The 27,941-nt window shown below is 40.5% G+C and overlaps 1 protein-coding gene and 1 long non-coding RNA gene across 2 annotated transcripts; one reads left to right on the top strand and one right to left on the bottom strand.

Moving 5' to 3' along the window:
- Positions 1-230: 230 nt before the first annotated feature.
- mapkapk2a (MAPK activated protein kinase 2a) lies at positions 231-12,085 on the bottom strand. The gene is made up of 10 exons (XM_088337811.1): positions 11,353-12,085; positions 4,721-4,860; positions 3,591-3,655; positions 3,421-3,500; positions 3,220-3,346; positions 3,052-3,127; positions 2,857-2,981; positions 1,824-1,909; positions 1,664-1,744; positions 231-1,579 (listed from the first exon to the last, which is right to left on the bottom strand). The coding sequence occupies exons 1-10, from the start codon at positions 11,590-11,592 to the stop codon at positions 1,430-1,432; spliced, it is 1,170 nt and encodes a 389-aa protein (XP_088193937.1). The 5' UTR covers positions 11,593-12,085; the 3' UTR covers positions 231-1,429.
- Positions 12,086-19,106: 7,021 nt separating this feature from the next.
- On the top strand, positions 19,107-27,708 carry LOC148363771 (uncharacterized). The gene is made up of 5 exons (XR_015850619.1): positions 19,107-19,247; positions 19,338-19,490; positions 24,338-24,403; positions 24,495-24,648; positions 27,467-27,708. It is a non-coding gene; the product is annotated as an uncharacterized LOC148363771 (long non-coding RNA).
- Positions 27,709-27,941: the final 233 nt, after the last annotated feature.

The following is a 27,941-nucleotide window of genomic DNA, read 5'->3' as shown; positions in this document are numbered from 1 at the left end:
CACCGAAAGTTACGTGCATAAAACAAAACATACCTAAAGTTATGTGCATATTGTTGATATAGCTTGTTATTTTATTCACATTATGAAATATTCAAATTTACCTTAAATGCTTTGAGAGGTTAGTACATGTTTAGTTAACTAGAAAAATATTGACAATTCCGCTTATGAAATGCAAATGATGGAACATTGGAAAATCTTTTTACCAATATTTTCAATAACTTCAGACGGAGTTCAGATTTGTGAGTAAGTTTTTTTTAATTGAAAAGAAACACAAAAGTATGGCAGTTGCAGCTCAGTGAAAAGAAACAAAGGTGCAGACAGAAAAAAAAAAAACATACAATTTTTTACAGTGCGATATAGTTCGGTGCCATAGAATGTTGGTAAAAGAAAAGAACCGTCCCAGGAGTTTCCATAATCCGAAACTGACGGAGAGATCACTGAAGATGACACCCTGTGATTGTGACCAAATCTTGCTGGTGGTCAGTGACATGGTAAGAAATACACTCCAGTACTTTTGTGCAGGAAGTCTAGAGGTTATGAAAACACGAGTAAAAGACAACAGTAGCTCAGAATTGCTAATGTCCGACTGTTTTTCTCACCAACAGCTTCCCATCTCTCAAATACATTGAGAATAATAAAAACAACAAACAACCAACACCATTGACAGAAGGTCCAAGCAGTGCTTTCAGCGGACACCATCTGCATAGGATTAACCTGAAATCGGACCGCCAAAACATGATGTTGGTAAATGCCACAAACAAAGTAAGGCATGTGTCACAATGTCTGTAAAATCCGTGAAAAAATACAATTGATTTCTCTCTCTTTTTTTAAGATATATGCAGGTGAAGCTACTTTCTCTGCCCGGAGACAGGACCTGTGACGAGGGCCTCTTAAGGCTGGCGAGAGGAGACTGTAAAAGGAGGCTACAGGATGGCCCCGGTAAAAACATTCATTGGAATAAACTGAATCCCAGACAAAATGAGCAAATATTTCATGCTTGTTCCAGCCAGGAGAGCCCTTTACAATCCACTTTGTTAAAAAATACATTTGCTCGTAGCGTGGGTATGTAAAGAATATCCGGCGTCTGGTATGGTTTTAGCCAAAGAAATTCACATAAACGACTTTGGGCCAGACAGAGCTAAAAGTGAAGGTTTTCACCTATTCTTGACACAAAAGTTGATGTTTGAGAAAAGAGGAGAGAAATAACAGTGCTTCTCCTCCCATTTTAATTGGTAAATCTCTTTCCTCCTCTAAAACCACAGATAAAGAACCTCTGTGAAAAAAGCCATTCATGTCTTCTGAAAACAAACCCCTCTCCAACACAGACTTGATCATGAAACTAAAACACTGAGAAAAATAAAATCCATGCAGTGCGACTCACGTGTCGACCACTTATTGCTTTCCTTTTGTCAATCTGCATGTGAATCTTTCAGTGAGCGGTAGGCTGAGCGTCCGTCCTAGCGTGGCTGGCTTTCTTCCTCCTCTTTGTTAGCAAAGGATTTGTCGAGTCCTCTATGGTCTTGATCTTGATTTGCTCATAGTCCACCCTCATGGTTGCCAAGGCACTGGTCATTTCCTCCTAAAATACGAAAGCAAAAGGTTACATATGGAATCTTAAAAAGAATTTCATAAAAAATAAAAAAGGAACAATGGCGTGACAAACCTTGACATCCTCCCATGCGTCTTTCTCTTCTTTTAACACCCGGCTTGTGTGCAGCGGTGTTTGAGGCACCTCCATCGATTGCTACACGGAGACAAATTAGCTTCAGTTGATAATTTCGACCTTGAGAATCAAGTTGACAGCTCTGAAAAAAGTGACTGACATTTATCCAGGGGTGGTTCATGAACTCTGTGATGGTCATCCTTTGGGTGGGCTCAGTCTTCAAGAGGGTCCTAATCAGTTGTTTAGCTGCAATTAAAATATTCTAAGTTGTGTGAATGATTATTTGGAATGCAAGAGAGGGACGTGAAATTCGCATATTTGCAGCACTGCTGGGAGTACAACAAACAGCATCATTTAGAATTGCAATTGAAAATTTCTAGAATTGAGCTCAATAGGAATGAATGCCACAACAAATGGGTCATTTTTGTGTCAATGAAAACGTGTAAAGAGACTTTAAAAAAACTGAAAATCAAAGCTTAATTGGCGAACACAGATGAGAACTGTCAAATTTTGGAGGTTTCATTACAACTAACTGGAACCTTACTCTACCCATGTTTTATTTTAGAGTAAATAATGCAATGCAATTCCATCCATCCATTATCGGCACCGCTTATCCTTTGTAGGGTGGCGGGGTTGCTGGAGCCCATCCCAGCTATCTTCAGGCAGTGGGCAGGGAACACCCTGAATTGGTTGCCAGCCAGTCGCAGGGCACACAGGGAACACTCACTCGCTCATTCATACCTAGGGACGATTTGGACCAGGCAATTAACCTGACGTGCATGTTTTTGGAATGTGAGAGGAAACCGGAGCGCCCGGAGTAAACCCGCGCAAGCACGGGGAGAACATGCAAACTCCACACAGAAGGTGCGATCTCTTGACCTCAGATCTGCCGCACACGCGCTAACCACTGCGCCCCAGTGCTGCCCTGCGATGAAATTAAACGGGGAAAATCATTGCCATTCGCATCTTAATTGCCAAAGGATTTGAATTGTCTTCATTTATTTCAGGGAGTTACATTCTTGGTGACGAATATAATTTAACTTAAATCATGACAAAATGCCTGAAAGCGAGTGGGACGAAGAAAACATATTTTGATGAACTAATTTATTGAATGACTTTGTTAACAGGACTTTCAGTTGCATTTTTTGCAACGACAGTCAAACTGAAAATGAACAAGTTTCGATGACGGTCACCTTCTTCAGATACGTCGGACCACTCCGGATTGGGGAACTCGTACTGGCCCATCCGAATCCTCTTCTTCATCCCTGGAGAAATGGCTAGACCGTGGTTTGAATAAAAAGGTGGGTACCCGCACAACCTTGGAGAGAAACACACACTTGAAAAACTGCATTCCAGGTAATGAGAGGTTAAGAAAAGCCCTAACTTACAGGATATACATGATGACACCTAAGGACCACATGTCACAAGATTTATCGTATTTTTCTGGGCCCAGAACCTCTGGAGCTACAGAAAATGAAAATAACAAATACATAGTCAAAACACATACTAAGACACGGCTTAAAGAAATAACCACAAGGAACACACACTATTCTTACCAACATAATAAGGCGTGTAGCAGGGAGTAGCGAGGGAGTTGTGTGAGGTGGTTTCTTTGGCAAAGCCAAAGTCTGTGAGTTTGAGCAAAGCGTTGGGCCTCTTGGTGGAGTAGAGTAAATTCTCTGGCTGAGAGACGTTGGACATTAATCACTTGTGACGTCTCTGTCAGAACGTTTCGAACAGAAATCGATCGTACTAACCTTCACATCTCTGTGTGCAATGTTGACAGCGTGGAGATACTGAATGGCTTCGCCTATGCTCTTCATGATATCAGATGCCTCTGGTGTAAAAATATAAACGGGGTTTCATGTGTAAAGCATGAACTGGGTATTATATTGCAGTCCGTTGGTGTAATTTTCTTTATTTATACCCCTTTCTGTGAAAGCCTGATCTCCTCGGTCCTGGATTCGACTGAAGAGTTCACCCCCGTCCATGCTGCAACCAATTTGAAATCAAGTATCAATCGTAGTGACAAAGCAATTCTTTTATAAGCATGCTTCTTAAGTGACAAGCACAATGTCACCCGCGACACACACAAACTTGCCATGTCACTGAGACCCAAAAAGTTCAACCGCAGGTCGTACCTTACTATCTGTGAACACTGGTTAGCAGAACAACTCGACAAATTTATGCACGAGTACGCAAGACACTTGGGACTTATGTTTTATCAAAATATGCCTCCTTTTAGGTGTGAATTTTAATTGCATGTATGTTTGTATTGTGATCAGTCCAATAGCAAGGGAGGGATTCAGACAACAACAAACTAAAAACGGACAATTTTCCCATATTTGCACACTGAAAAATGCAAGTTCAGCCGAGTGCTTCAACATTACAATGATGTTCGGATGAAAGCTTGGATACATTATGCGATGTCTGTTTTATTATGGGCTGGTGCAATATTGTCAGAGATGAGGCGTCACTGAACGCATGTATCTGACTCTCACAGACTTGCAGAACATACCAATGTGTTCAATTCCAAATTCTTATCAAAAGAAAAAAAGACTTCTCAACAGAAGTCTGCCAAAATGTGCCTGCAGTCAAATTTAAGAGGGTTGTGTTAGGTTTCAATGTTTTGAGGGATATTTTAAACTTTGCAAAAACAAAAACACATTTCTCAAAACTATGATTTTCAACATAGATAGATAGATAGATAGATAGATAGATAGATACTTTATTCATCCCCGAAGGGAAATTCACTTTTCCAGCAGCATCCCTAAGCTGAGAACAATCGAAAATAACACGGGAGCTGCAAAGTATAATAGTTTTAGTAATTTAATGAATAAGTTCTGATATTTATTTTCTTTAAGTGCTACACATATAACTTTTTAAATTGCAGTTAAAAATAGTGGACATTACTTTTTATTTGTGATATTAAACAGCTTTACTCCATAATCAAAGAGTTGAGATATTTTTTTTGTACGTAGCTTTTAATTGGTTGGCCACCAGTACAAGGTATTTTGTGCCTCAGGCTTGCATGTGTTTCTTAAATTCTAAACTCACCACTCCATGACAATTAGCAGGCACTTCCTGCTTTGATACAGATTCTCATAGACATCAATAATCCGTACAATGTTGGAACAGGGTGATGCTCTCCAGTGAAGCTCCACTTCTCGACGTGCTTTTGCGCAGTCTTGAAGCATCTAGACAGCAAAATACAAATTACAAGAAATTAACAGGAACGCCAGGTTAAAATGTCATCAATCATTCAGTAGAAGGGAATTGCAAACGACACGTGCCAAATGATGCCATCATCTGGCAAAATAAAGACGAATCACTGCAGAATTGGTCATGTGCAGCAACGGCGCCCTCTTGCGATAGATTTTGGTCAATACAAACTTCACACAGTTAAAAACTTTAATCAAACTCATTTGGTTAAAATTAAAGGTTGGAGAAGAGTCCTGGGGCAGCTGATTAGACAGGCGGCCTGTCTGTCAATCAGGTCATAGACAGATGGGGTGTATTACATGACGCTTGCTCTTAAAAATAGTACTTGACTTGTTATTACAAATGATCTGAATTATTCTGCAGTGGTAACAAACTTTCCGACTTTTTCCCCATTCTGAAATGCAGTTGAAATGTCAGAGAGGAACTGGCCAGCGCTGTAAGAGGAGAAGACAAGGTCACGCACGCGAATAGTAAAAGCTAAATATAACAAACGCTCCGCCCTGTCACCCACCTCCTTCATTAACAAAATATACATGGGGTTTAATGGCACCACTCATCTGTTTTTTTTTTCTTCCAATAAGAGTTTGGGCGGCCAACGGCAAAAACCCTCTGTTGTGGGCCCTCTGAAACTAAATCCTAAAGCCTGTTGAGAAGCAGGGTGCAGATGGGCACACCATTGCATTTCTTAGGGCAAACACAAAGGCTCCACAACAGGAGGTGGGGTGAACAAAGACGCATGAGTGTCCACCCACTATTTAAGCCGTTGCGGAGATGGATCTGGGAACATCATCAATCAGGGGCTGATAAGGCAGTAAAATTGGTAGCAAAGACGGATTAGAGAGAGAGCTGTTAAGATTGAAGGGGTCATAAAAGCCTCTTACGGGTTGTTCAACAATAAACGTATCTGCATAGTAAAGAGGCAAACATGTTTATGTGTCAAAATAGGATAATCTGATTACTGATCTCTGTTGAACCATATGCAAAATGTATGACGCGAGTGTAAAATATTGTGTGAGCAGGCCTTTGGCGTAGAATTAATATGGCAAAGGACACAAGCAAAAAATTGGGAGAAAAATAACTACGGGTGATTTTCCGTTTGTGTAAATAAAATAAATTAGAATTCCATCCTGTCCGTAAAACCTTAACTTCCTTTGAATGATAAAATTGGAGCGAGGATGTATTAATCAACCATAATAGACACAATATATTCAGAAAAAGGAATGGCTGAATGAGAGTGAAATTGCAACAACAGATGTTCCTCATATGTATTAGTACAATGGCACCCGGCAGAATTTGTCCATTCCTTCCTGCAGATATTCAATATTTTTAAGTGCTTCAATGAAAAAATATATGTATATTATGATAATAGGGGTTCTTTCTGGGGTGACCCCTGAAAGGAACCCAGTAGAAAGTCATACAACATATAACCGATTAGAAGTCACATGCACACCTGTCAAAAAATATTTTAAACGGTGCCAGGAAAAAAACGAATTGCTTTTCCCCTACCTAAATGCGAGATGCATAATAAATTTTAGTACGATTTTTTTTAAATCAGGAACACAATCTACTGTCTTGCAATCTACTCCATAATTCATACTCCTAGATATTTACCATAAATATTTTTGGCAAGTGAAGCAATAACCAAGTTTAAGACTGGAACAGTGGAAGAGAAAGTCAAGTCCAGAGACAAAGAACCTCCTTCTTCCTTTAGGCTGCCCTCCTATTCCTTCCTTTCTCTTATATTTCGTTAAAGAAAATAGCCACGTACGTCCTCTCTGTTTCTGTTAATTAAACAACACTGTGCAACAATAATGATCTTTTTTATAGGAATACGGCCTCCTCCTGGAATGCTTATAACTGGTAATGGTCTTTTTTTTTTCTCCAAAGGAAAAGACTACAAAAAGTGAAAATGGAATTGAGATTGTTGTTTGCAAGTGGTACAAGTGTAACCAACAACAAGGACTGTGCAATAAATCAACATTATATGGCCATTTTAAAAATGGACACTGATAAAATTTGCTGGATTGTGAAATTGAGGGAAGGAATGCTAGTTTAAATTTGACTCATAGTGGCTGTTGATTAAAAAAAGTATTAGCAAGAGATAGTGAAGAAGTGTTTACAATACTGTAGTTATGAACCACTAGATTTGGGCTAGTTATTTTTTCATCATTCTCATGGAAGGCGCTTTGAAATAAAATGTTTTTATCCTTTTATGTACAAGGTATGGAAGCTAAGTTTAGTGTCAAACTGGTGAAAATGTAGTATTGTTGCCTGAACATTAAGCGAAGGCTGCATTTTGAATGTTTTTCGGGTTTGTTTAATTAATATTGTATTTGTTCACATTTGCTGGGATCGGAAAATATGTAATGTTTTGGGGGGTTAATATGACTCGAGAGTGAAATGCATGGGCAGCATCAATTGACAGGAGTATTAAGAGCAGAGACCATTTTTGGAATCCATACACTACAGATGCTCCTCTACTTACGAACATCCAACTTATGCAACACGGTAGATACGAACATTTTTTGTGGTTGGCGAAAAATATCCGGATATTGCTGTAAGTTAGATTTTGTATCGTGAGCACCTTTTTCCGAGTAGAGGACAGTACTGTGGTGCTTCTTTCCGCCGCGACCGGCGTGTGGTGCTGTGAGAGGTTACCCGGCATCCACCCCGAAGAAATCCGCTTCCTCTTCCTAGTTAGTGTGTAAACATTCTATACTGTATCTCCAGCATGCTAAGAACCTCGACGTTTTTTTGTTTAATATCTCGTGCATTCATTCAATATGGTTGGTGTAAAGTGTAAAAAGGAGGAGAGCCATTTCTTTTGAAACTAAAGTGGAATAAGAAAGTTTGATGCGTTTGAGAAAATGGTCGGAACGCTTTTTTTCAGCCGCTTTTTACCACGGAAGCGGACCTCTTGACGCGCAAGTCCCAAAAGTAAGTAAAACCTCACTTTATTTTTAGAGAGCATATTATTTTATAAAATGTTTAATTTTTGAGTACAAAAGAATACAGGTTACTTATACACGCCTTAAACATACTTATATAAACCATAATTTTACAAAATATAGCACTGAAGCAACTTACGGACAAATTCAACTTACGAACGATCGTCCAGAACATAACTCTTTCGTAGGTCAGGCAGCGTCTGTATACAGTCTGACTAACAACCCAACAGGATGTTTTCATGCGATGATTCATTTAATGATTACTTTGCGCAATCAGTTTGTGTACCACCTCTGAGTTAAACAATACTGTGACTGGACCATCTGTATTTATCAATCATTGACTAAACTAAGGTTCCCTAAAAAGAGGTGTCACAAACATGCCTGTAGATTTTAGGAAACTTGGTTATTTGAACGAGTCATATTTCATCATCATAAAAAAAACAACAACAACACACTTAACATTGTTTCAAGACAAGTCATTGCAATGAAGACTATAAACAAAGTAGTGGCTTATGTCAAGATCCGTCATAGAGCTCGGAAGCCAGGTGTGCCTCTTTTGATGACTACATTGGCTCAGAGATAAAAACGAAGATTTCCCTTTTGAACCCATCTATGCCTAAAGTGAAGTAAAGGTGCAGTAGAGGCGCTGTACTACTTTTCAGCAAGCATGTACATGATTTCAATTTATTCACCATGTTTTTCTGTCTTTTAGCCAAACAAAAACATAGGAGTACACACGTGAGTATGCCATACGCCCTCTAGCATTTCCTGGATACTTTTGAGAGTTTTTTTCTTAACCCAATTTTGCCATGTTGTGTAAAAAAATGCCAAGTGATCAATGCCACATTTAAGTTTTTAAAGATGAGAGTATGTAGATAACAGATGTTAAACAGTCACGGCTGTAAAATCAAATTGATGACAATTAATGGCCACTTGATTCCCAGGGCTAGCACTGTAACCACATCTCAGAGCTGAAAGTAAATACACCCGTAACTTACGCAGTACTTTAAACTTCCAATGCAATTTTAGCTGTTATGGCTGAAATTTGTACGAAATATGTGATATTAACAAAGGTAAAAAGGTAGCATTCTGTGCTAATCACTGACAAAAAAAGTAGCTCTTTGGTTAAAAAGGGTTGGCAGACCTTGGTCTAAAATATGTGACATAAAACAATTGTCAAAATATTTTTGCTGTGGTAGCTCTCAAAGTAAAAAAAGTTCCTGACCCCTGATAAATACCTTAAGACGGATAAATATTTGTACCCAAATAGTATACACGTGGTCATTTTTTAAATGAACAATACAATAAAACAAAAAAGGTCATATTTTATACTGCTAAAATAGTTCAATATGATCATGTTCAGAATACAATTAGCATACAACTTCCAGTTTATCTGTACCTTAGATGAAAATTATTACACAGGCTAGTAAATGTGATTACACAAAATTGTCATATTTCGTATGACTTCAGGCTAAAATATTTCAACACAATCATATTTAGAAATGAATACAATTTTCATTTAACATACTGTTTCCTAAGTGAAAAGGAATTCATTTAATACTATTTTCTGTGGCCGTAATTACAAAATCACGCCGGATATTGCAAGCAAACTAGTTAGTTTCCGTGTTGATCGGCGTTAAATTTTGATATTTCAAAACAAATGAAAACATGGCAGAGAGAGAGAACTAGTACATTAACATAATGCAAAATTGGAAAAGAGCTTGAGGGATGGAGCAATAAAATGACATCGAAACGACAACAAATGTGACAAGCGCTTTGCTGTTTTGGTAAGAATCTCATCTCATTAGCTACACTGCTTATCCTCAGTAGGGTCGCCGGGGTGCTGGAGCACATCCCAGCAATCATCGGGCAGTGGGCAGGGGACACCCTGAACTGGTTGCCAGCCAATCGCAGGGCACACGGGGACAGACAACTCACTCGCTCATTCACACCTAGGGACAATTTGGACCGGCCAATTCACCTGAAATGCATGTTTTTGGAATGTGGGAGGAAACCGGAGTGCCCGGAGGAAACCCACGCAAGCACGGGGAGAACATACAAACTCCGCACAGGAATTTGTCATAAACATTAGAAGATAAACAAGGATCCACGACAGGACATGACAGAGAAAGGGGTCTCCAATGGGGTGCACGAGGACACCATGTAGCCCCCTAAGAGACCTGAGAAGCCTGTGGACTGGCTCTTAAAACAGCTCACTAGTGATTGATCATAGCGATTTTCTAGGAAATTCTGTTTCTAACTGGGATGAGAAATCATTGACATGATCAATATCTTTAAAAAATAATGTTCTAGTGATTGACTGTGCTTATTTTAGTCCTACTTCTAACAGTTACAACCTGCTAAAAACATTTTAGAAATAGATTTCAAACTGGTAGCCCTTTACGCTTATCAGTAACAAAAACAGAATTTGGGTTAAAAACAGGTTGGCGAACCCTGTGATAGAGCTTTCAAAACCCTCATATTTGTCAATTTATAACTCTGCCTTGTATTTTAAAATTATTTGATCATTTCAAATTGTGTATGCCGAACAAATATTTTTGGACGGGGGGAAATGGAAATCGCCTGCATTTATATAGCGCTTTTCAAGTCAATGAAGACCTCCCAAAGCGCTTTACAATGTACTTCACACTTATGCCACTCAAATGTGGGGAAAAATATAAAAGAATAGAGCCAAAAGTAGCTCATTCTCTTCTAGAAAAATATATGAAAAACACATTCGAGAGCACCCTTTTTAAATCAATTAAGAATAATCAAAATAAAACACAGGTCGTATTTTTCAGAATTAATATCCCCTAATTTGGCTGTTTTTCTTAAAAATACTAAAAAAAATGTGGATATTATTGATTAACCCCCCAAAAAATGGATATCTCCTACAGGAGAATGTGTTTAAAAAAGGCCAAAAATTAGGTCATTTTACCAAGAAAAAAAAACTAAAAAAAAATTAGATTAAAAATAAATACCCAGATAAAATCTAAATACCCAGGTGAAAAATAAATACCCGTTTTAGTTAGACCGATCTCATCTTACCCATTTTGTTGCAATTCCAGAATCGTCTAGGTCATTGGTAGCAGACAACATTCATTTTTATTCTACCTTATCTGTCTTGCTGGGAGTATGTGTAGCGTTGTGTTAGTAAGGTTTATTATCGCTTAAAAAGGGGGTAAGCAATCATTTATAGGGGGAGCGAGTATGTGTAGCGTTGTGTTAGTACGGTTTATTATCGCTTAATAAGGGGGTAAGCAATCATTTAAAGGGGGGGCAATTGCATGAGGTTGACAGGTATGTGTTCTACAGCAACTATTTAAAAAATGTGTAGCAGACTTTTTGTAATAAAGGGCTGTACACATAAACAGGTTTTGGCGTGACTAATTTCCTAAAATCTAAAAGAAAAAATATATATTTTACCAGGGGTATTCAGATTTTGTTGTTGTTGGTGTTTTCTTAAGATTGACCTGTACACATTTTGGTGACTCTGCTGGGTTCCCAGGTACAACCCACCTTCAGTGCAAACTTGTCCCCAGTCTTCCTCTGGAATATCTCGAGCACTTTGCCGTTGATTCCGAGCCCCAACACCTGACTGGTTACTTTGTAATCGTCGGTAATGGCGTTCTTCTTGATCTGTAAGGTGGGTCTGCTCATAAAAGGGGGAAAGGGTCCGCCAGGATTGGGCTGACCCGGTGGGTTCTGTTGCCCGGTCGGGTTGGGGAAAAGCGGCTGGTTTTGAGCGTTGGATAGCATTTCTGTCGGTTCTCGTTTCGCCCGGCCTGTTTTGAAGTCCCTTTTCAAGGCGGGGGGGCTTCTTCCTGGATTAGCTTCCCTTTTGACAAAACGGTGTCGCAACCGGGGACGAGGAAGCCGAATACGGACGGCTGTCGTCCGGAGGCTAACAAAGCAAACACTACTTACTTAGCCGAGAGCTGCCTAGCCTAGCTAGCCGTTAGCATGTCCATTCGTTTTGACCTTTGACTTTTGGGCTAGCAAGTTAAGCTAGCTCTCGGTTAGCTTGTCCATCTTGGCTACGGGACGCCACACAGCGGTTCCTCAACTTTACCTTCCGTCTAATGCATCCCCCAAACGCCCGAAAGAGGCACGTAGTGAAGCGGCGTCGAACAAATATAAACTATAAAATAAAGGTAGAGGGGCACGGACTGGGGAGGAAAGTTTGTTTAGCGGCGAGGAGCACTTGACTTTTTTGCTCACTTTTTCGAGGGCGGAGTCAGACACCCGGCAAGAGCAGGTTTTACCACTGACGTCATACCTTCCCTTTTCTGCCCTTAAAGGGGAAGCGAAGCTCTATCCATTATCACAGCTTAGCATTGGAAATTGATACATGTATTGCACACCTGTCGACCTGTACGTTTTTGCCGTACATTACAAAGTACCGTACGTTTATTATGCATTTTAAGACTTGTAAGACGTACAAGAAAATCTGTACGGAAAAACGCAAATTTGTCAATTATGGGTACCATCCGGTATACACCGACTATCACGAAACGGCAAATCAATCATGTCAAACGAGTTTGCCGCGGTAGCCTCTATCTCAGTATCGTTTTTTCGTTGCAAACAAAGCAAGTGGTTTGATGTTACTGTGCACATGCGTCTGTCGCCTAGGGATTTCCCATCATGCATCATTCCGTAGTAGTTGTGTAGTGAAAGGAAGTTCGTCTCTTTGGAGAACCGGATTTTTCGGCTCAACTCATTCAAGAGAGCCGGCTCTCAAACGGCTCAATTACTTTGATGCAATATATTACGAATGATTATGTTTTGTAAAGAAGTTAAGAAAAAAAGAAAGTATAAAGGGAAAAAATGAAAAAAGACAGATTTGTGGTCATCCCTTTAATCAGCATATTACCAACAATAATTTAATGCAGAAAATGAATTAATAATTTGAATAAGAAAATTCTACTTAATTATATTTGCATGTATTTTTTCCTTCTACAGTGAATGTCCAAGCTACTTAATATTTGAACTTTTTTCATGATAAACCTCATTCATGTCAAGCAACTCCGTATCTCACAACAAAATGTTAATTAACAATTTATATGATGTAACGAAACACATGTACAATATAACATCTTAAACTACATAAATAAACACGTTTGGAAAAAAAAATGGTGTAAGATTATTTTGTAAGGGAAAATACGACAGTTTGTAAGGGCATGGAGCCCTGGAGCTTGACAAGTATGCACCTATCTATCTACCCTGGTCATATCCCTCGAGAGAGGTAACCGACAATAAAGAGAGATGGCAAGATGATAAATCATTTTAAAGACAATTCAAAAGTAACAATACAGAGTTAGACCTCCAAACCATATTACGTATTGACCCGTTGCACACACGTGACCCAAATAGTCAAGTCAAGTTTATTTGTATCGCGCTTAATCACAAAGAGTCTCAAAGGGCTGCAAAGATCAAAGACTATTGCAAACTATTATTACAGACTATTATGAAACCATCCCCTGATCTAAAACCTACACGAGGGCAATTAATACATATATTATCAACATAAATATAGATTATTTATGTGCTAAAGAGTGGAAGTGTGTTTTAAGCTTAGATTTAAGCATTTCCACTGAGGTTGCAGATCGAATCTCAGGGGGAAGAGCATTCCACAGCACCGGGGCCCGAACGCGGATCTCTTCTTGGCTCTTGGGATCACGAGTAGACCAGCGTTTTCAGAGCAAAGGCTCCGGACCGGAACATAAGGGGAAATTAAATCTGAAAGATAGGAGGGAGCAAGTCCATGCATGATTTTGTATAATACCAACAGAACCTTAAAATCACATCTTAAGCTAACAGGGAGACAATGCAAGTTAGCTAAAATCGAGGTAATGTGATCAAACTTCCTTGTCTTAGTTAAAAGCCTCGCTGCAGCATTTTGTACCAGCTGAAGGCTCTTGATTTTGGACTTCGGGAGACCGCAGAGTAGTGTATTACAGTCATCGAGATGGGAAGTAACAAACGCGTGAATTATAATCTCCGCATCTGACTGAGACAGCATAGGACGAGTTTTAGCAATGTTGCGAATATGGAAGAAAGCTGTTCTAGTAATATTCTTCACGTGTGTTTGAAAGGACGGATCGGGGTCAAATATGACACCTACATTTTTAACTGAATCACTCTGGGTGACTGCAATTGGCTGGCAACCTGTTCAGGGTGTCCCCTGCCCACTGCCCGATGATTGCTGGGATGGGCTCCAGCACCCCCGCGACCCTACTGAGGATAAGTGGTGTGGCTAATGAGATTAGATGAGATGAGACTCTGGGTGATATTACTTTTGTCAATGTTCAGAGCAGTTTTTGAGAACAAGTCATGGCTTTTAGATGGACCAATAACTAACATTTTGGTCCATAGTAAACCCTAGTGGGTTAGGCCAGTAAATAGTAGACAACAACAAAAAGCTATAGCCTACTATTTAACACCATTGGCTATGACAAGTCAAACGAATATTGTGCAGCTGTCGGATGAAATGGCTCACCTTGTCGGATAGCACAGAGAGTGCTATTTAGAAAAATTAAAGATCGACGCATAACTTATTCCTCCTGATATATTTACACGGCTAACTAAATCTTCCTGACTTCAGTCCACACAGTCTGTACCACTGTATTGTAAATTGAGTATCCCTATACACTCTATATACTCATCTAAAAGCTTTTAAAAGTCTAAATGTCAAACCTGTTCTTCGTAGCTGGTATATGCGTTGCTGTGCTGGGTTTTGTGGAAAAATGCAACCCCGGCATGAAATGTGCCCCCTCGCGCAAATGTTACTAAAATGACTTCGTATCTACATTTTGGGGGAATGCAATAGACCAGTAAAGCATGGGGCATTTACACCTTGTATAAAAATTACTTTTGCGGATATTAAAAATACTGACTTTGGCAAAATAACGCTTTATCTTGTGAACATTCGTGTCCTCATTTATTCATTGATAATTTGACAGTTCATTTTGGCGTCTCAAGCGTTATTATAGAGCACATAACAGTTTTCAACACATGTTTTGAATTGCTGGTCAATCGGAACAAAAGCAGCTCGTTGAGCTCAAATGCTCATTCAAGTACTTCCTCCTGCCGTCCGTCATGGCTCTCATTCCGCCAGGGAAGGAAACGTGACATCACGCGTAAAGGGTCAATAGACCCCGTTCCATCCTAAGGCACCACTGGATCGCCATGGGTTGCGTACGTAGTGTTGACCCAAAACAGCTTGAGTAAGAGTACGAGTTTGAATAGAGTAAGGGAATAATTGTATGTTGAGTTGTGTTTTTAAGAGTCGCAATTTACAAGAACAACATGCCCAGCTGTTGTTGTGTACAGGTGCTCAAATCACAATTTTAAGGAACACTTTTGTTGCAATTCCCAGAGGAAACAGGCCTTCTCAAAATCACCATAGGAACGTTTGGCTGCGAGCCATTAAAAGATCCGACTGGACCGAGGACATCAGTGGGAATGTTCACGTTTGCGGTGATCTCTAAAATACAGTCAATATTTCTCCGCTTGCACATACTTTTTGCTTATTTGAGATGTTTCTGTCAATCGGCTGGTACAAACTCGCATAAATGCCACCGTTCTTCCTCAATGTGCGCACAGCTTTGCTATATCATATTTGTTTACAAACATGCAAACATGCAAAGGTCTCTATACATCCCATTTTTTAATCTTTCTATTACATATGCCACGTCTAATCTCGTTCCAAAGAATGTACACCATGTTGTAATCAATGACAAGAGAGACAATTCTACTGAATTATATTATTTTTTATTTTTTTTAATCTCGAACTGAGAGTATAGCACACATTGGAACTGTGTATTGAAACATGAAGATGAAAAAAAGATCTGGTCACAAACCCATTGCTCTATTTTGACTACCAAAACCACATCTTGCATGCTTTTAACCTTCCCCAATGCTTACTAATCCAAATCAAAATCACCTTTATTATTGTATTTTTACAACGGGATCAATCGATTCTATCTACCTTGGTCGTATCCCTCAAGAGGGGTGACCGACAGCAAGAAAAATACATACAATAACAAAGAAAATAAAAGGGGAAAAAAATAGCAAAAACACACAAAAAATGTTTTGGACCATGGCCAACCCAATTGCCCAAACACCAAAACAAGTTAGGCACCTCAGCACTCAAGTTGGTCATGCTTTCGTCCCTCCAGATGAGATGGGACACCAGAAAGCGGCCATGTCACTCAGGTCAGGGTGACACAACACACCCTTTTGTTCAACAGCAGGGCCCGACAGCTTTCACTGGTTTACCCCTGCCGCATCATACAGGTGCCCTGCTCATCCCTTACAACGCGTCCAAACATCCCACTATCCTTCTACAACACCTCTCCATTCATTCCTATAGCCAACAAGAGCAGTAGCTTCCACTACATTTAGACCTCTTTCCTGCAGTGCGCTCATAACACCCATCCTCTCACATTTAGTGACCCTATAACTAGAGTTTGCGAGACCTTTCGGTCTCCCGCCCCCCTTTCTTTGCCTTGCCGTCTCTAAGGGAGTAGAGATAGAGAGGAGAGGATCCCCAGTCCCCTCGCTCCCTCCACTTTAGTCGACAGGCAGCAGACCACAGTGGGAGAATTCTTTAACCTCTCAAGAGGAGAGGGCCCCTCACCACAGGGAAACAACGGGATCACAAATAAAAAAAAATATAATGTGGTTACCTCTAATATAGTTATTTCCGAAATAAGAACTACTGTATACAGAACCAGGAAATTGCATTTGAATGGGGATATTGCGCTTAAAACTGTAACAGTCAACGTGACAACTGAAAAAATCTTCTATTGCAAGTTATGGAAATGAAGTCGAAAGTAAATCAGTAAACAGTACGATTTAAAACCTTTAACGGTCCAAAAATAAATGAAGTCAAGAACTTTTCTGCAATTAAATACTTCTTCTGCATAACAGTTTTGGAATTAAGTTAAGAGCATCTAAAACAAAAACTGCACATAACTGAGATATCGAACTTGAAGGCTAAGACTGTCACTGTTGCCCATTGCCCTCACTTGGCCCCGCCCGTTTGGCGACAGCTGCGGCTTGTTGCCTGATTTGCTTCCCTCCTATTTAAGCTCAGTTCCCCATTACCCCTGGTCAGTCTGTCAACGAACCTCTGCACCCGCAAGACGTGTGTTTGACTCCTACCTGTGCATCCTGTCTGGTATCGATCCTGTCGGTCTCGTCCTGTCTGATATCTTGCTAAAGTCTCCGGTATCCCGTATCGATTCCACCTGTCTCATCCTGTCCAATACCTTGGGCCAGTCTCCAGTACCCGGTATCGATCCTATCTGATATCTGACTCCAGTCTCCAGTATCTGGTATCGATCCTGTCTGTACCGTCCTGTCCAGTATTGACCCTGTCTGTCCGGTATCTGCTGGTGTATCTGGTATCGATCCTGTCTGTCCCGTCCTGTCCGGTATCGACCCTGCCTGTCTGATATTCAGTATTGATCCTGCCTGTCCCGTCCTGTCCGGTATTGACCCCGTCTGTCCGGTATCTGGTATCGATCTCGTCGGCCTCTGGCTTCCTGTTTTTCCACGCCAGACTTCTGTCTTACATCTTCCACCCAACAATCGCCGAATCACTGGCGTTTGTGTTTACGAGCATGACTGCCCCATTCCCGTAAAATAAAGCTTGTGTGAAAACGTTACACATCTGGGTCCTCCTCCTGTTCTGGTTTTGACAAAGACACGTTTAAATAAATCGAAACAAGGGTTGACACTTACTAAACATACATTTGTGAATAAATGGTTACCAATTTTACATGCGATGCAATAATTGCCAGTACAATATTCACAATGGTCTAACATATTGACAATGTTAGACCATGTAAACGCGCACAATAATCCGAGTAAGATCTTAGTCCAACTGCAGGTTGTCCGATTACATTTTTTGAGTGAGACCTTGTATTTTCTGTTTGCTTAAGCATTAGCAGTATACACTTTAGAGTTTTCTTAATTTATTGTCCAGTTTCCAACATTCATTGGAATACAGAGAGAATTGATACACGCAAACCTTACTTGATAAAAATAACCGAAGGACGGAATTGAGAGCGTATCGATAGTTTTCTCATGGACATTTCAATTTAATTTACTGCACCCATGGTGAAAATGCCACGGTTGTATCCATCCATGTATAGTGTAAATCTATGTTTGTGACCAGCTGCGAACAAGCACATCTGTTAAACAAGCAGAGCAGCAAATGAGCTCACTTTGGGAGCGCAGAGGAAACGAGCATGGTACTTCGTTGAATTTGATGAGTGATGTGAATTAAATCATTCTTATTTTAATACATCTATTTGGGTAATGACAGAGTACTCTGGTCTTTGTATTTGGATTACTGGCAAAAGCCATGTATACTGGGTTATTTGTTTGTCTTTAAGCACGTAAACAATTCAGAAATGCAATATCCGATTTCCGATTGAATTATTACCTGCATGTAAACATAGTCAATGTATTGATCTTTTTATTCTTTTTTTCCGCATCGACCCAATCGTTACGTCTCTAAATTCCATCGTAGTTGAATCGATCTCCTTCATGTGAACAGAAAGGACTTTGAGTTGGTGATAGGAAAAACAGAAAAGATAAAAATAGAGCCGCTAATCCCCATAAACAGACAGCCCCACGGCCAGCCCAAGGTTGCAAAGTTTTTACGGTGATTGGCAGGGACATGGCATGTTTTCAACATTTAACAAAAAAAAGAGATTCAGTGGGGGTTTATTTTAGGTTCAGGGGTTAGAGCACCCGGAGTGTCTGGTTGATTCTTTTCCATTTCACTTCGTGATTTAGGATTATTCAACACTGTTCAGGAGTTTGTGAACATCACTTTACCATATGTGGTTAGCAGAAACACTATTACTACGCCATGCAGTTTTGACTCATTTATTTCTAATAGAATACACACACACATACACGGGGCTGCACGGTTAGGAATCAAGTGGACTGAACCATTTCAAGGCAGTGGAATATTTCCGACAATGCGTTGTTCCCAGTTTTGTTTTACTTTTTAAAAGTTTTTATCCAGCGTTTTTCATCATACTTATAAGCATATCCTGTATTTTATTAAGGAAAAGAGAGTTTTCAAATGCTATAACATGGTTCAGTGTAAGACACGATTGAATTTGTTCCAGCTGCAATCGCAACTGCAATTCTACTCCTAGCCACAAGATGTCACCGCCGTAACACAATTGGATTGAAACAACACGTGAAGCTCGGACTTGTTTTAGATTGTTATGAACATTTCTCCGTTTGCTGCTGTGCTGCATATATGCAAATTCGAAAACAGTTTCGGTTACTGTTCTCGACGTTCACTTTAGTAATTTTTGCCCTACAGTTTCACCATTAGGTGGTATAAGAAAAAAGAAGTTGAAAGCATTTTCACTGCATTATTGGTTAGTTTAGTGTAAGTGACGCATTTCTTGATGTCATCGGTTGGATTGAATCAGAGATTGATGCAAATTGTCTGTTTTTCTCTCAATGAGTGATGGAGCTCTGAAATTGGAGTGCCGTGACCTGAGCTTTCAGAGCCTGAAGTCGAGGCAACTATTTAGCCGTGTTGACGTTCAGAAAAGTGCAAGTGGAAGTCAAAGGCCATGGCACCTCACTCATCAATCCAGCCCGACTCGAAGAAAATCGTATGTGTATATGAGTAAATATATGAGTGTGAAGTGTACAGTTGTGTGTCGCGTTCTGGACTGTTTGTATCCTGAAGAAGCAGGAATGTGGCCTGCACACAGAGCTGCAGGATTTTGGAATGCTGACATTTTCGTTTTCCTTTTCTGTAGTCGTCCCTGGACATTTTCTCTGTCTCTCCCTCACTCAAACTCACATTCGCTCTCTCTTTCTCCTTCCTCATTCTCTCTTGTTAATTCTTTCTTATTTCACGTTCTGTCTCATTTTTTACACTTATTGCATCTCTGTTTATCTCTCTCATTCAATATGTCTTTATTGCCCTCCCTCCCTCTGTCTCTTATTTTCTCTCTCATTCTTTCTCAATGTCTCTCGATTGGTTACTGTGTCTCTCGTTCACTCATTTCTCAATTTTTTTTTCCCCAATGCCAACTCTCTCAACTTTTCCAGGTGTTTATTTTTCTCAATTTCTCTCACTGTTACTGTGCATCAAAATCACTCTCCTTCTGTTTCTCTCATTACATCTCTCAATATTTTTCTATCTCATCCTTTATGTATTTTGTTTTTCTCTTATTTTCTATCTCTCCATTCTTTCTCCATTGAGCAGTGGTTAGCGCGTGTGCGGCACAGTTCTGAGGTCATGGGATCGAACGTTCCTGTGTGGAGTTTGCATGTTCTCCCCGTGCTTGCGTGGGTTTCCTCCCACATTCCAAAAACATTCATGTCGAGTTAATGTGCCGGTTCGAATTGTCTGTCTCTCTGTGCCCTGGCAACCAGTTGAGGATGTCCCCTGCACACTGCCCAAAGATTGCTAAAATGGGCTCTAGCACCCCCGAGACCCGACTGAGGATAAGCGGTGCAGATAATGGATGGATGGATTTTTCGGTGTGTCTCATTTATTGTCCTTCTGTTTCTCTAATTCCATCACTCGTTTTTTTTTATCTCATTCAGTCTTGTTCCCCCTCTCTGTCTCTTTTTTTAATCTCTCTTTCTCCCATCTCTTTTTTTCTGTTTCTTTTTCATTCGTTCTGAAATTCTCTTTTTCTGTCTCAAATTCACTTTCTTTCTTTTTTCATTTCTTTCTTATAACATCTTTATTTTTTCCTACATTTCTCTCATTTTGTATCTCTTTCTCCATTTCCATTTCACACATTCTTTCTCATTCTCTTTCTCATTTTCTACCCCCAATCTTTCTTACTCAATTTCTTTCCATCTCTCTTTCACCTTATCATTATGTTTCTCTAATGTTTTCGCTCATTATTTTTCCTTCTTATTCCGTGTCTTTACTTTTCCCCCTCTCTCTCTCTCTCTCTCTCTCTGATTCAGTTTCTGTTCACCAAGTCATTTTCCTGTTTCAGTTACTTTTCTTTCGTTTCATTATTTCTCTGTCATTCTCACTACTTTTATCTTTCATTCACTCTAACTTTCATTTTTTTCTCTTGCTCTGTTCTTTTCTCTTATTTTTTCTCATTTTTCTCTTTCTCTTCATCTCTCTCACACTCACTGTTGTCTCGGATTGTCTCGCTTCATCATTCATTTGTCACTCAATTGCCTTTTCCCCTTCTCATTTTCTCTGTCCCTTTCTTTTAATTTTCCCTTCCTGCCTCATTTTCTCTCTTTCGATCTCTTTTATTCCTCCAAACACCATGCTGAAAGGCATCAGAGGCGTATTCACATGTCCCCTGATACATTTTTGCTCTTGATTTGCCATAGCCAATTTGTAGCAGTTATTCCCGTCGATTTCTCGGAATAATCCCCACATCAGCACATAGGCTTGACACCAGAGCCAGTTCTTAATATAGCCCTACGGTCAGCGTTGGCCTAGCTAGAGGATTCTAGCACCTGAACACTTGCGAGTTCCCCCCCAGGGCCAACATGGAACCTTCTGAACTGGCTCACCCCTGTAATGCACGTCTGCGCATAGATCCCTTCATGATCCCCAGCCCACGAGCTCCATCGAACTTTTTGTCCTGCCGTCGCTTTGTAATTGCTACGTAGAACCAAAAAGCTATATTTACATGTGAGCTCATTGAAAGGACACTGTCGTCTTCACCCTTCAACCACCCAAATGGATTTGGTTTGAAAAGTTTGACCGATGCAGAAGAAAATACCAGTGGGCGTACATGTATTTTATTGGCGTCCTTTTTGGCTATCCCTGATTACTATAGGTTCTTTAAGACAGCGGGTACTGACTCTAAGCTTCCTTTTTTCCGTTTCTCAAATCGTACATTTTTACACACCCGCTTGAGGTCAGAGTACTTTGACTGGGATGTTTTCACAAGTGTTTGGTAGGAAATTCTACAAAAAAAGAGAACCACAACATTCCGTCGACAGTCTTGCAGGGATTTCCGCATACAAATGACGCTTCCACAAATGCACACCCAAGAAAATGGGCAGTCGGGAGCAGGGATACAGAAATTCCAAAGTTAGGCCGTGTTGAAAATGCTATAATTTGTCACCCTATCAAAAGACACGATATTATTTTTAGAATATGCTAAAGCTTCGATTAGGAAGCAAACCCAATTAACATCCAATAAAAACTAAGCAAGGTAGCACACAACATTTTTGATCAGGACATTGCACTTCTAATTTAGTTTTCTTTGCTCTGATGTCACTTTCAGTCTTTTTAGAATAGCGACAACAATATACATTTATGAATAAGCATGCAGGCTTCTACATGTATTATGATACCTCTAAGAGATTCATTTGTTCCTGGATTGTGCTTGTATTTCGGCTAAATTTTCCCGATCCGAGGTAATTGAAAATCAATTCATCTGTTCCTCACAAAAACGCCTAAGTTAATCCTAAATAGCTATGTAAGACATTATATTTTTTTGTCATGAACAGGTACAGGATCAGGACCCAAACGCGTGACGTTTCTCACACAAGCCTTTTATTTTACGGGAAAATAAAGGCAGCAGTCTGGCGTGAAATGATAGGAAGCCAGAAGCCGATGAGATCGATACTAATTGCCCGAGTAGATATCGGACAGATGGTGTCGATACCAGACAGGACGGGACAGACCGGATTGATAATGAAACAGGATATCAAAAATAAACAGGACAAACTAGACAGGAACGAAAACTGGAGAGAATAATAAACTGGACAAAAATAAACGGGAACACTACTGGACAGAGAATACCAACAGGAAACAGGACCATGTCAAAACCCACGTCTTGCGGGGCAGAGGTTCGTTGACGGACTGACAAAGGAGGAATGAGAGCACTAAGCTTAAATAGACGGAAAGCCAATCTGTCAATGAGCCGCAGCTGGCGCCACACGGGCGGGGTCAATTGGGCACTATGGCAACCTTGACAATTTTTAACTTTTTTTTTTTTTTGACAAACTGGAATAAAACAAGGGACAGGAATTATGTGGCCCGCCGACTGTAGCTTGCCCATTCCTGTTATAAAGCCATGTGTAATATTTGTTTGTTTTACTCGTCAATCGTGAGCACCGGCACAAGGCAAACACTAAAGACGGTTAAAAAAAAGTGTACAATATAACACAAAAGAAGCATGACAGGTTTGTCATCCAAATGTGGCAATCCCTCGCTCATTTCAATGGCAAAAAGATCACAATTTTGTGAAATCGAACCTTTATTTCCCTGCTTTTGGTTTTCAGGTCAGTGGGTCAGCACTTTGTTAGCATCCGTGTGAGCCGAGTCGTCACGTTTTAGTCACACGGACATTCCTGTGGCCCTCATGGCCCTGGACTACACAAGAGGCCCTTTGATAACGACAGACAATCATTTCGCCTACTTCTTTGGCTAGCCGTCTTCCGTTCTACTCATTTGTGAGCATGCCCTCATCTGGCGCCGTTAGCAAAGATCGCCAACACCCCGGTCGACTCGTAGCCCACTTTTGAATTCTGCTGACCGCGCTCCCTTTGTCCTGCAAAGAGTGACTCTTTGCAATTGTGGGGAATGCTGCTCACATTAACGAGATTAAAGAAATATATTCAAATCCTGTATGATTGTTAGGTTTGTAGTGAATGTAAACTTTAGTAGACAGCCAAAATAAGGAGAGAAGACATCAAAGTCCAGAAGGAGACCAGGAAGAGAGGCCTTCAGATAAGAAGGGGATATCCCTATGCCCTTCGGTACCGCATTGGTGACCTAAGAGATAAAGAATAAAATCAAAAACAGTTTTAGTCATCTTTACCATTCAGATTAAATAAAATAATGAAGTTGAATCAAGAAGAGCTTCTGAATGTTTAAAAAAAACATCCAGCAAATTGTTCTGTAAAAAAAAAAAAAAGATTTTAAATCTCCTAGCTCGTGAAAACAAATATTAAGAAGCGGTGTTGAACTTGCTTAAAAGTCTAAACTATTCAATAATAAGTAGGATGGTTAACAATTCAAATGAAACATTATTTTTCTTGATTTCACAATTTAGAACATTTCAAATTTATTAAATGACAAATTGAATGCATTACATTTATTACCCTGTTCTATGCTGAATTTGAATATTCTGATTAAAAATGACAGTGAATTTTTGTTTTGTCAAGTCACAAGAAAAGAAAACACATTTATTTATCTGTTTTAGCCCATTTAACCTTTTCAAAATGCTCATCCCTTCAATAAAACTTTTGCCGAGCATATAAATCATCATAAAATAGTGTCTCCACTTCAAGTTTGATTTCTCTTCCTTTCACGTCTTGCCTTCTCTTTCTTTCTCCCACTGGGAGTTCCTCATAATCCTATAATCCTTTTTAACCCAAGCAGAGATTATGTGAGGTGAAAGAGCCACTTCATGCACAAGATTATGGTCCGCCATTCCAGTTACTCACTTTTATGACTATGTTTACATTTTATATTTTGCATCAAGTATCTTGTGTTTCTTCATTTAAGGCCTTGGACTTTTTTGACTGAGCAGCTGTTTGCGTTATGAGCGTTCATCTCTTCCCCAAATTGGAGGTCAGCCCAGCGCTCTTTAATCCTTCCCGTCTGATCCCGTCACGTTTCGGTTTCCACAACTCAACCTACTGCCCTACTGCTCCGTTTACAGGAGACCCTCGAGGACTTCTTACAAAATCTGTGGATCTTGAAGCCACTGGGCTTCATGGTCCTTTTCAGGGTTGGAGTTACAACAATACTCGGGACCGGCGCCTATGTGTTCTTCGATCCCTGTGAATTGCAATCCCGTAGCGGCTATTTTTAAGGTGCCCAGCTGGCACTGCCTTGCCACAGTCGCACACACCCTTGCAGACTTTGGTATGAAGGCCGTACGCCTTGACGATGTCCTTGTAGGGACATCTGACCCTCACACCAGCGGGCCCCGCAGGCTTGTCCTTAAACATGTCGCATATTGCCCTCGACCTGCTGCACACGATGACCGCGGCGCGCTCTCGTTGTATATAACCATAAACGATCCATGTATAGGATCTATAAACAGCTTGTGCGTACGGCTGGCTCTAGTTAAATATGAATGGGTGCACGCATACGATCTATAAACAGCTCGTACGTATGGTTTGCACGTGCCGATGGGTAAGGCATGACCCTAGACAGCTTTAGCTTTTTCCTTAAATAGATAGCATTAAATTGCCTGCGTATAGGCTGCCCGTAGGGTATGGAACCAAAACTATAATCCATGGCATGCACGATGTTTTGAGTGTGGTAAATCAATGGTAGGCAACAACTAGGCAGCGGACCGATACCAAGTCGTAGGTAGTTTTGTACCGGTCCGCATATGAAAAAAATAGTTCAATGAGGGGCCCTCTCCTCGTGAGAGGTAAGAGAATTCTCCCACCGTGGTCCGCTGCGTGTCGTGTCCTATCTATCTCTACTCCCTAAGAGACAACAAGGCAAAGAATGGGGGGCCGGGAGACCGAAAGGTCTCGCAAACCCTAGTTATTGGGTCACTTAGTAGAGAGGATGTGGAAATAAAGCGGCTGAGTGGAAGAAGGAGGAGATCGGATGGATGGGTCACCCCTCTTGAGGTATATGACCAAGGTATCTTTGTTTCATCCGGAGCTCGAGCCGAGGCTTTGAAGTGGTACGTTTAAATTAAAATCAGTGTGGTTCGCAAGGGCGGGTGCAGGTATCTGTCGGGTGGTGCAACCGTCACGATTCCCGACTGCCAAAGATACAGTGAAAGATGAATCAAACCAAACTTTTGAGCTTATGACCAATTGGTGAGGAGAATGGTCAACTGCAGCCCACTTTATAATTCTCGAAAGATCGTCACCAAACTTGCAGCTATGGAAAAACTTTTGGCAGCCCAAAAAACACCAACAAGCTTTTCCGGATTTTATGGACATGCAATTGCTGTTTTCATTCCTCCGAATCCAAAGATTTAAACCTAAAATTAGTACAGTGGAACCTCGGTTTTCGAACGCCTCTCAGTTCGAACAAATCTGAGTCCAACCAAAAATTTCGAGAAATTCTTGCTTCGCTGTTCGGTCAAAAAAATCGGAGTTTGAACGCCGGTAATGCGTGAGTGGGTACGCTAGGGTGCGATGCTGAGCGGCGTACGGGTGTAGATTGCTCTTTTCTTGATCAACTGTTACCGCGTGCGGACGTGCTTCGTTTTGCTTTCGCTTTTAATATAGGTGTACGAAGTGTTTTAGCCCTTAATTATGCATCCGAAAAAAGTCAGTGCAAGCAGCAAAGTTGCTACAGGTGAAAAAAGAAAAGTAGTGCGTACAACTATTGCATTTAAGAAAGAAATAATAGCAAAATATAAAAGAGGTGGAGTGTCTGATCTTGCTAGGGAATACTTTACCGTCCACCTGCGCCTTCTGCTGACCACCACAAAGGTAAGAAATCCTATTCATAATTATTTTCTTTATCCTTTTTTTATTTTTACATGTTCATGGTAGCGTAATCTTTCGTACGGAAGATTACGAAAACGCGAACATACGATTAGCCTGGGTTAGCATTATGTTCACGTTGAACATTCAGGTAAACATTCAGGGTGTTGGAACGGAGCCCAACTTTCAGGGTGTTGTAACGGAGCCCCCTTTCCAATGAACCGCTCACCACTTGTTGTGGAGACCCGGGTGCTAAATGACTTGTGAACGACCTGATTTTTTTATTTTTACACGTTCATGTTAGCGTAATCTTTCGTACGGAAGATTACGATAACGCGAACGTAAGATTAGCCTGAGTTAGCATTATGTTTACGTTGAACATTCAGGTTAACATTCAGGGTGTTGTAACGGAGCCCAACATTGAGGGTGTTGGAACGGAGCCCCCTTTCCAATGAACCGCTCACCACTTGTTGTGGAGACCCGGGTGCTAAATGACTTGTAAACGACCTGATTTTTTAATATTTTTACATGATCATGTTAGCGTAATCTTTCGTACGGAAGATTACGCTAACGCGAACATACGATTAGCCTGGGTTAGCTTTATGTTTACATTAAACATTCAAGGTAAACATTCAGGGTGTTGGAACGGATTAAAAAATTTACATTATTTTTAATGGGAAAAAATGATTTCGGCGATCGAACAAATCGGTTTTCGAACAGGGTTCTGGAACGGATTATGGTCGAGAACCGAGGTTCCACTGTATTACAATTTCACTCTATGGGGTCTTTATATCACATTATGATCACATGGGCAACAAACACAAGGATTATTTGAGTAAAGCCTAATAAGGAATTAAATGGATTGCATCAGAGGTATGACAAATTGAAAAGAAGGCCATTCCTGTGTGCTAATTTGCAGCCTTGGGCAAAACATGTCCCCAGCAATCATCATAGCATCAAAATGACCCTGTAAAAATCAATTTCACAACAGCGCATTTAATATTATTTCTGGAAAGTTATTGTGTTCAACACTCCAGGCTTTTTTTTTGGGTGGGTCTATTCCTAATAGAGCATGGCTCTGATATTCTCTATTAAGCCTGCAGTTCAACATAAACACAAATACAGAGTAGAAATGACTGAAATATTGATGTTGTAGTGGTGGACTGCGCTCAAACATGGGAGCCGGTTGCAATGTTAAATGTTCTCAGACTGGCTCTCTTCTCGGTAGGTCAGCGGGTTTCCTGTCATGGGCAGACTGAAAGTGGCCCTCCAAAATCTGACACGGAAAAAGCACTCGACGCAACAATTCGCCTGACAGCTGCTTCATGGGGGGACCAAAACGGAACGCTTGCGAGAATTGGGCCAATGAGACTTGCAAATAGAACATCGCATTGTAAATCCAACGCTTGGCCGGGCAGATATGCTGTGTCAAAGTTTGATTTCTGTGACAACCCTTTCACGGAGACAGTTGAGGACAGTGGCAGTAAATGTTGGAGGCTTTAAGGCTGCCACATCAATAGAGATTAAACAAAAATTGCAAAAGAAAGTTCTGGGAGGTTCTATGTCCGGAATAACTCTGAATAGAGGTTTCTGAATTATTGAGAATAACCAGTGTCTGAAAGTTACCGGACACCCGGGCAGACAACTCTGAAAAGTTGCCTGCCCAGCCATAAAGTTGCATGCCCCGTTTTTCACAACTTTAA

The sequence above is a fragment of the Urocampus carinirostris genome, chromosome 6, assembly GCF_059441175.1.
Source record: "Urocampus carinirostris isolate Australia breed hairy pipefish chromosome 6, RoL_Ucar_1.0, whole genome shotgun sequence".
Lineage (NCBI taxonomy): Eukaryota > Metazoa > Chordata > Actinopteri > Syngnathiformes > Syngnathidae > Urocampus > Urocampus carinirostris.
The sequence above is the reverse complement of the archived record's forward strand: the minus strand, read 5'-3'. Positions and strand labels throughout refer to the sequence as shown.

Excerpts from the sequence above, each read along its gene's own strand:
- mapkapk2a (XM_088337811.1), bottom strand. The coding sequence starts at position 11,592 with ATGCTATCCAACGCTCAAAACCAGCCGCTTTTCCCCAACCCGACCGGG. Across the intron at positions 1,910-2,856 it reads GTCCGACGTATCTGAAGAAG|CTAAACAACTGATTAGGACC; the intron begins GTGACCGTCATC and ends TTTTAATTGCAG. Across the intron at positions 1,745-1,823 it reads TGAACCACCCCTGGATAAAT|CAATCGATGGAGGTGCCTCA; the intron begins GTCAGTCACTTT and ends GTCTCCGTGTAG.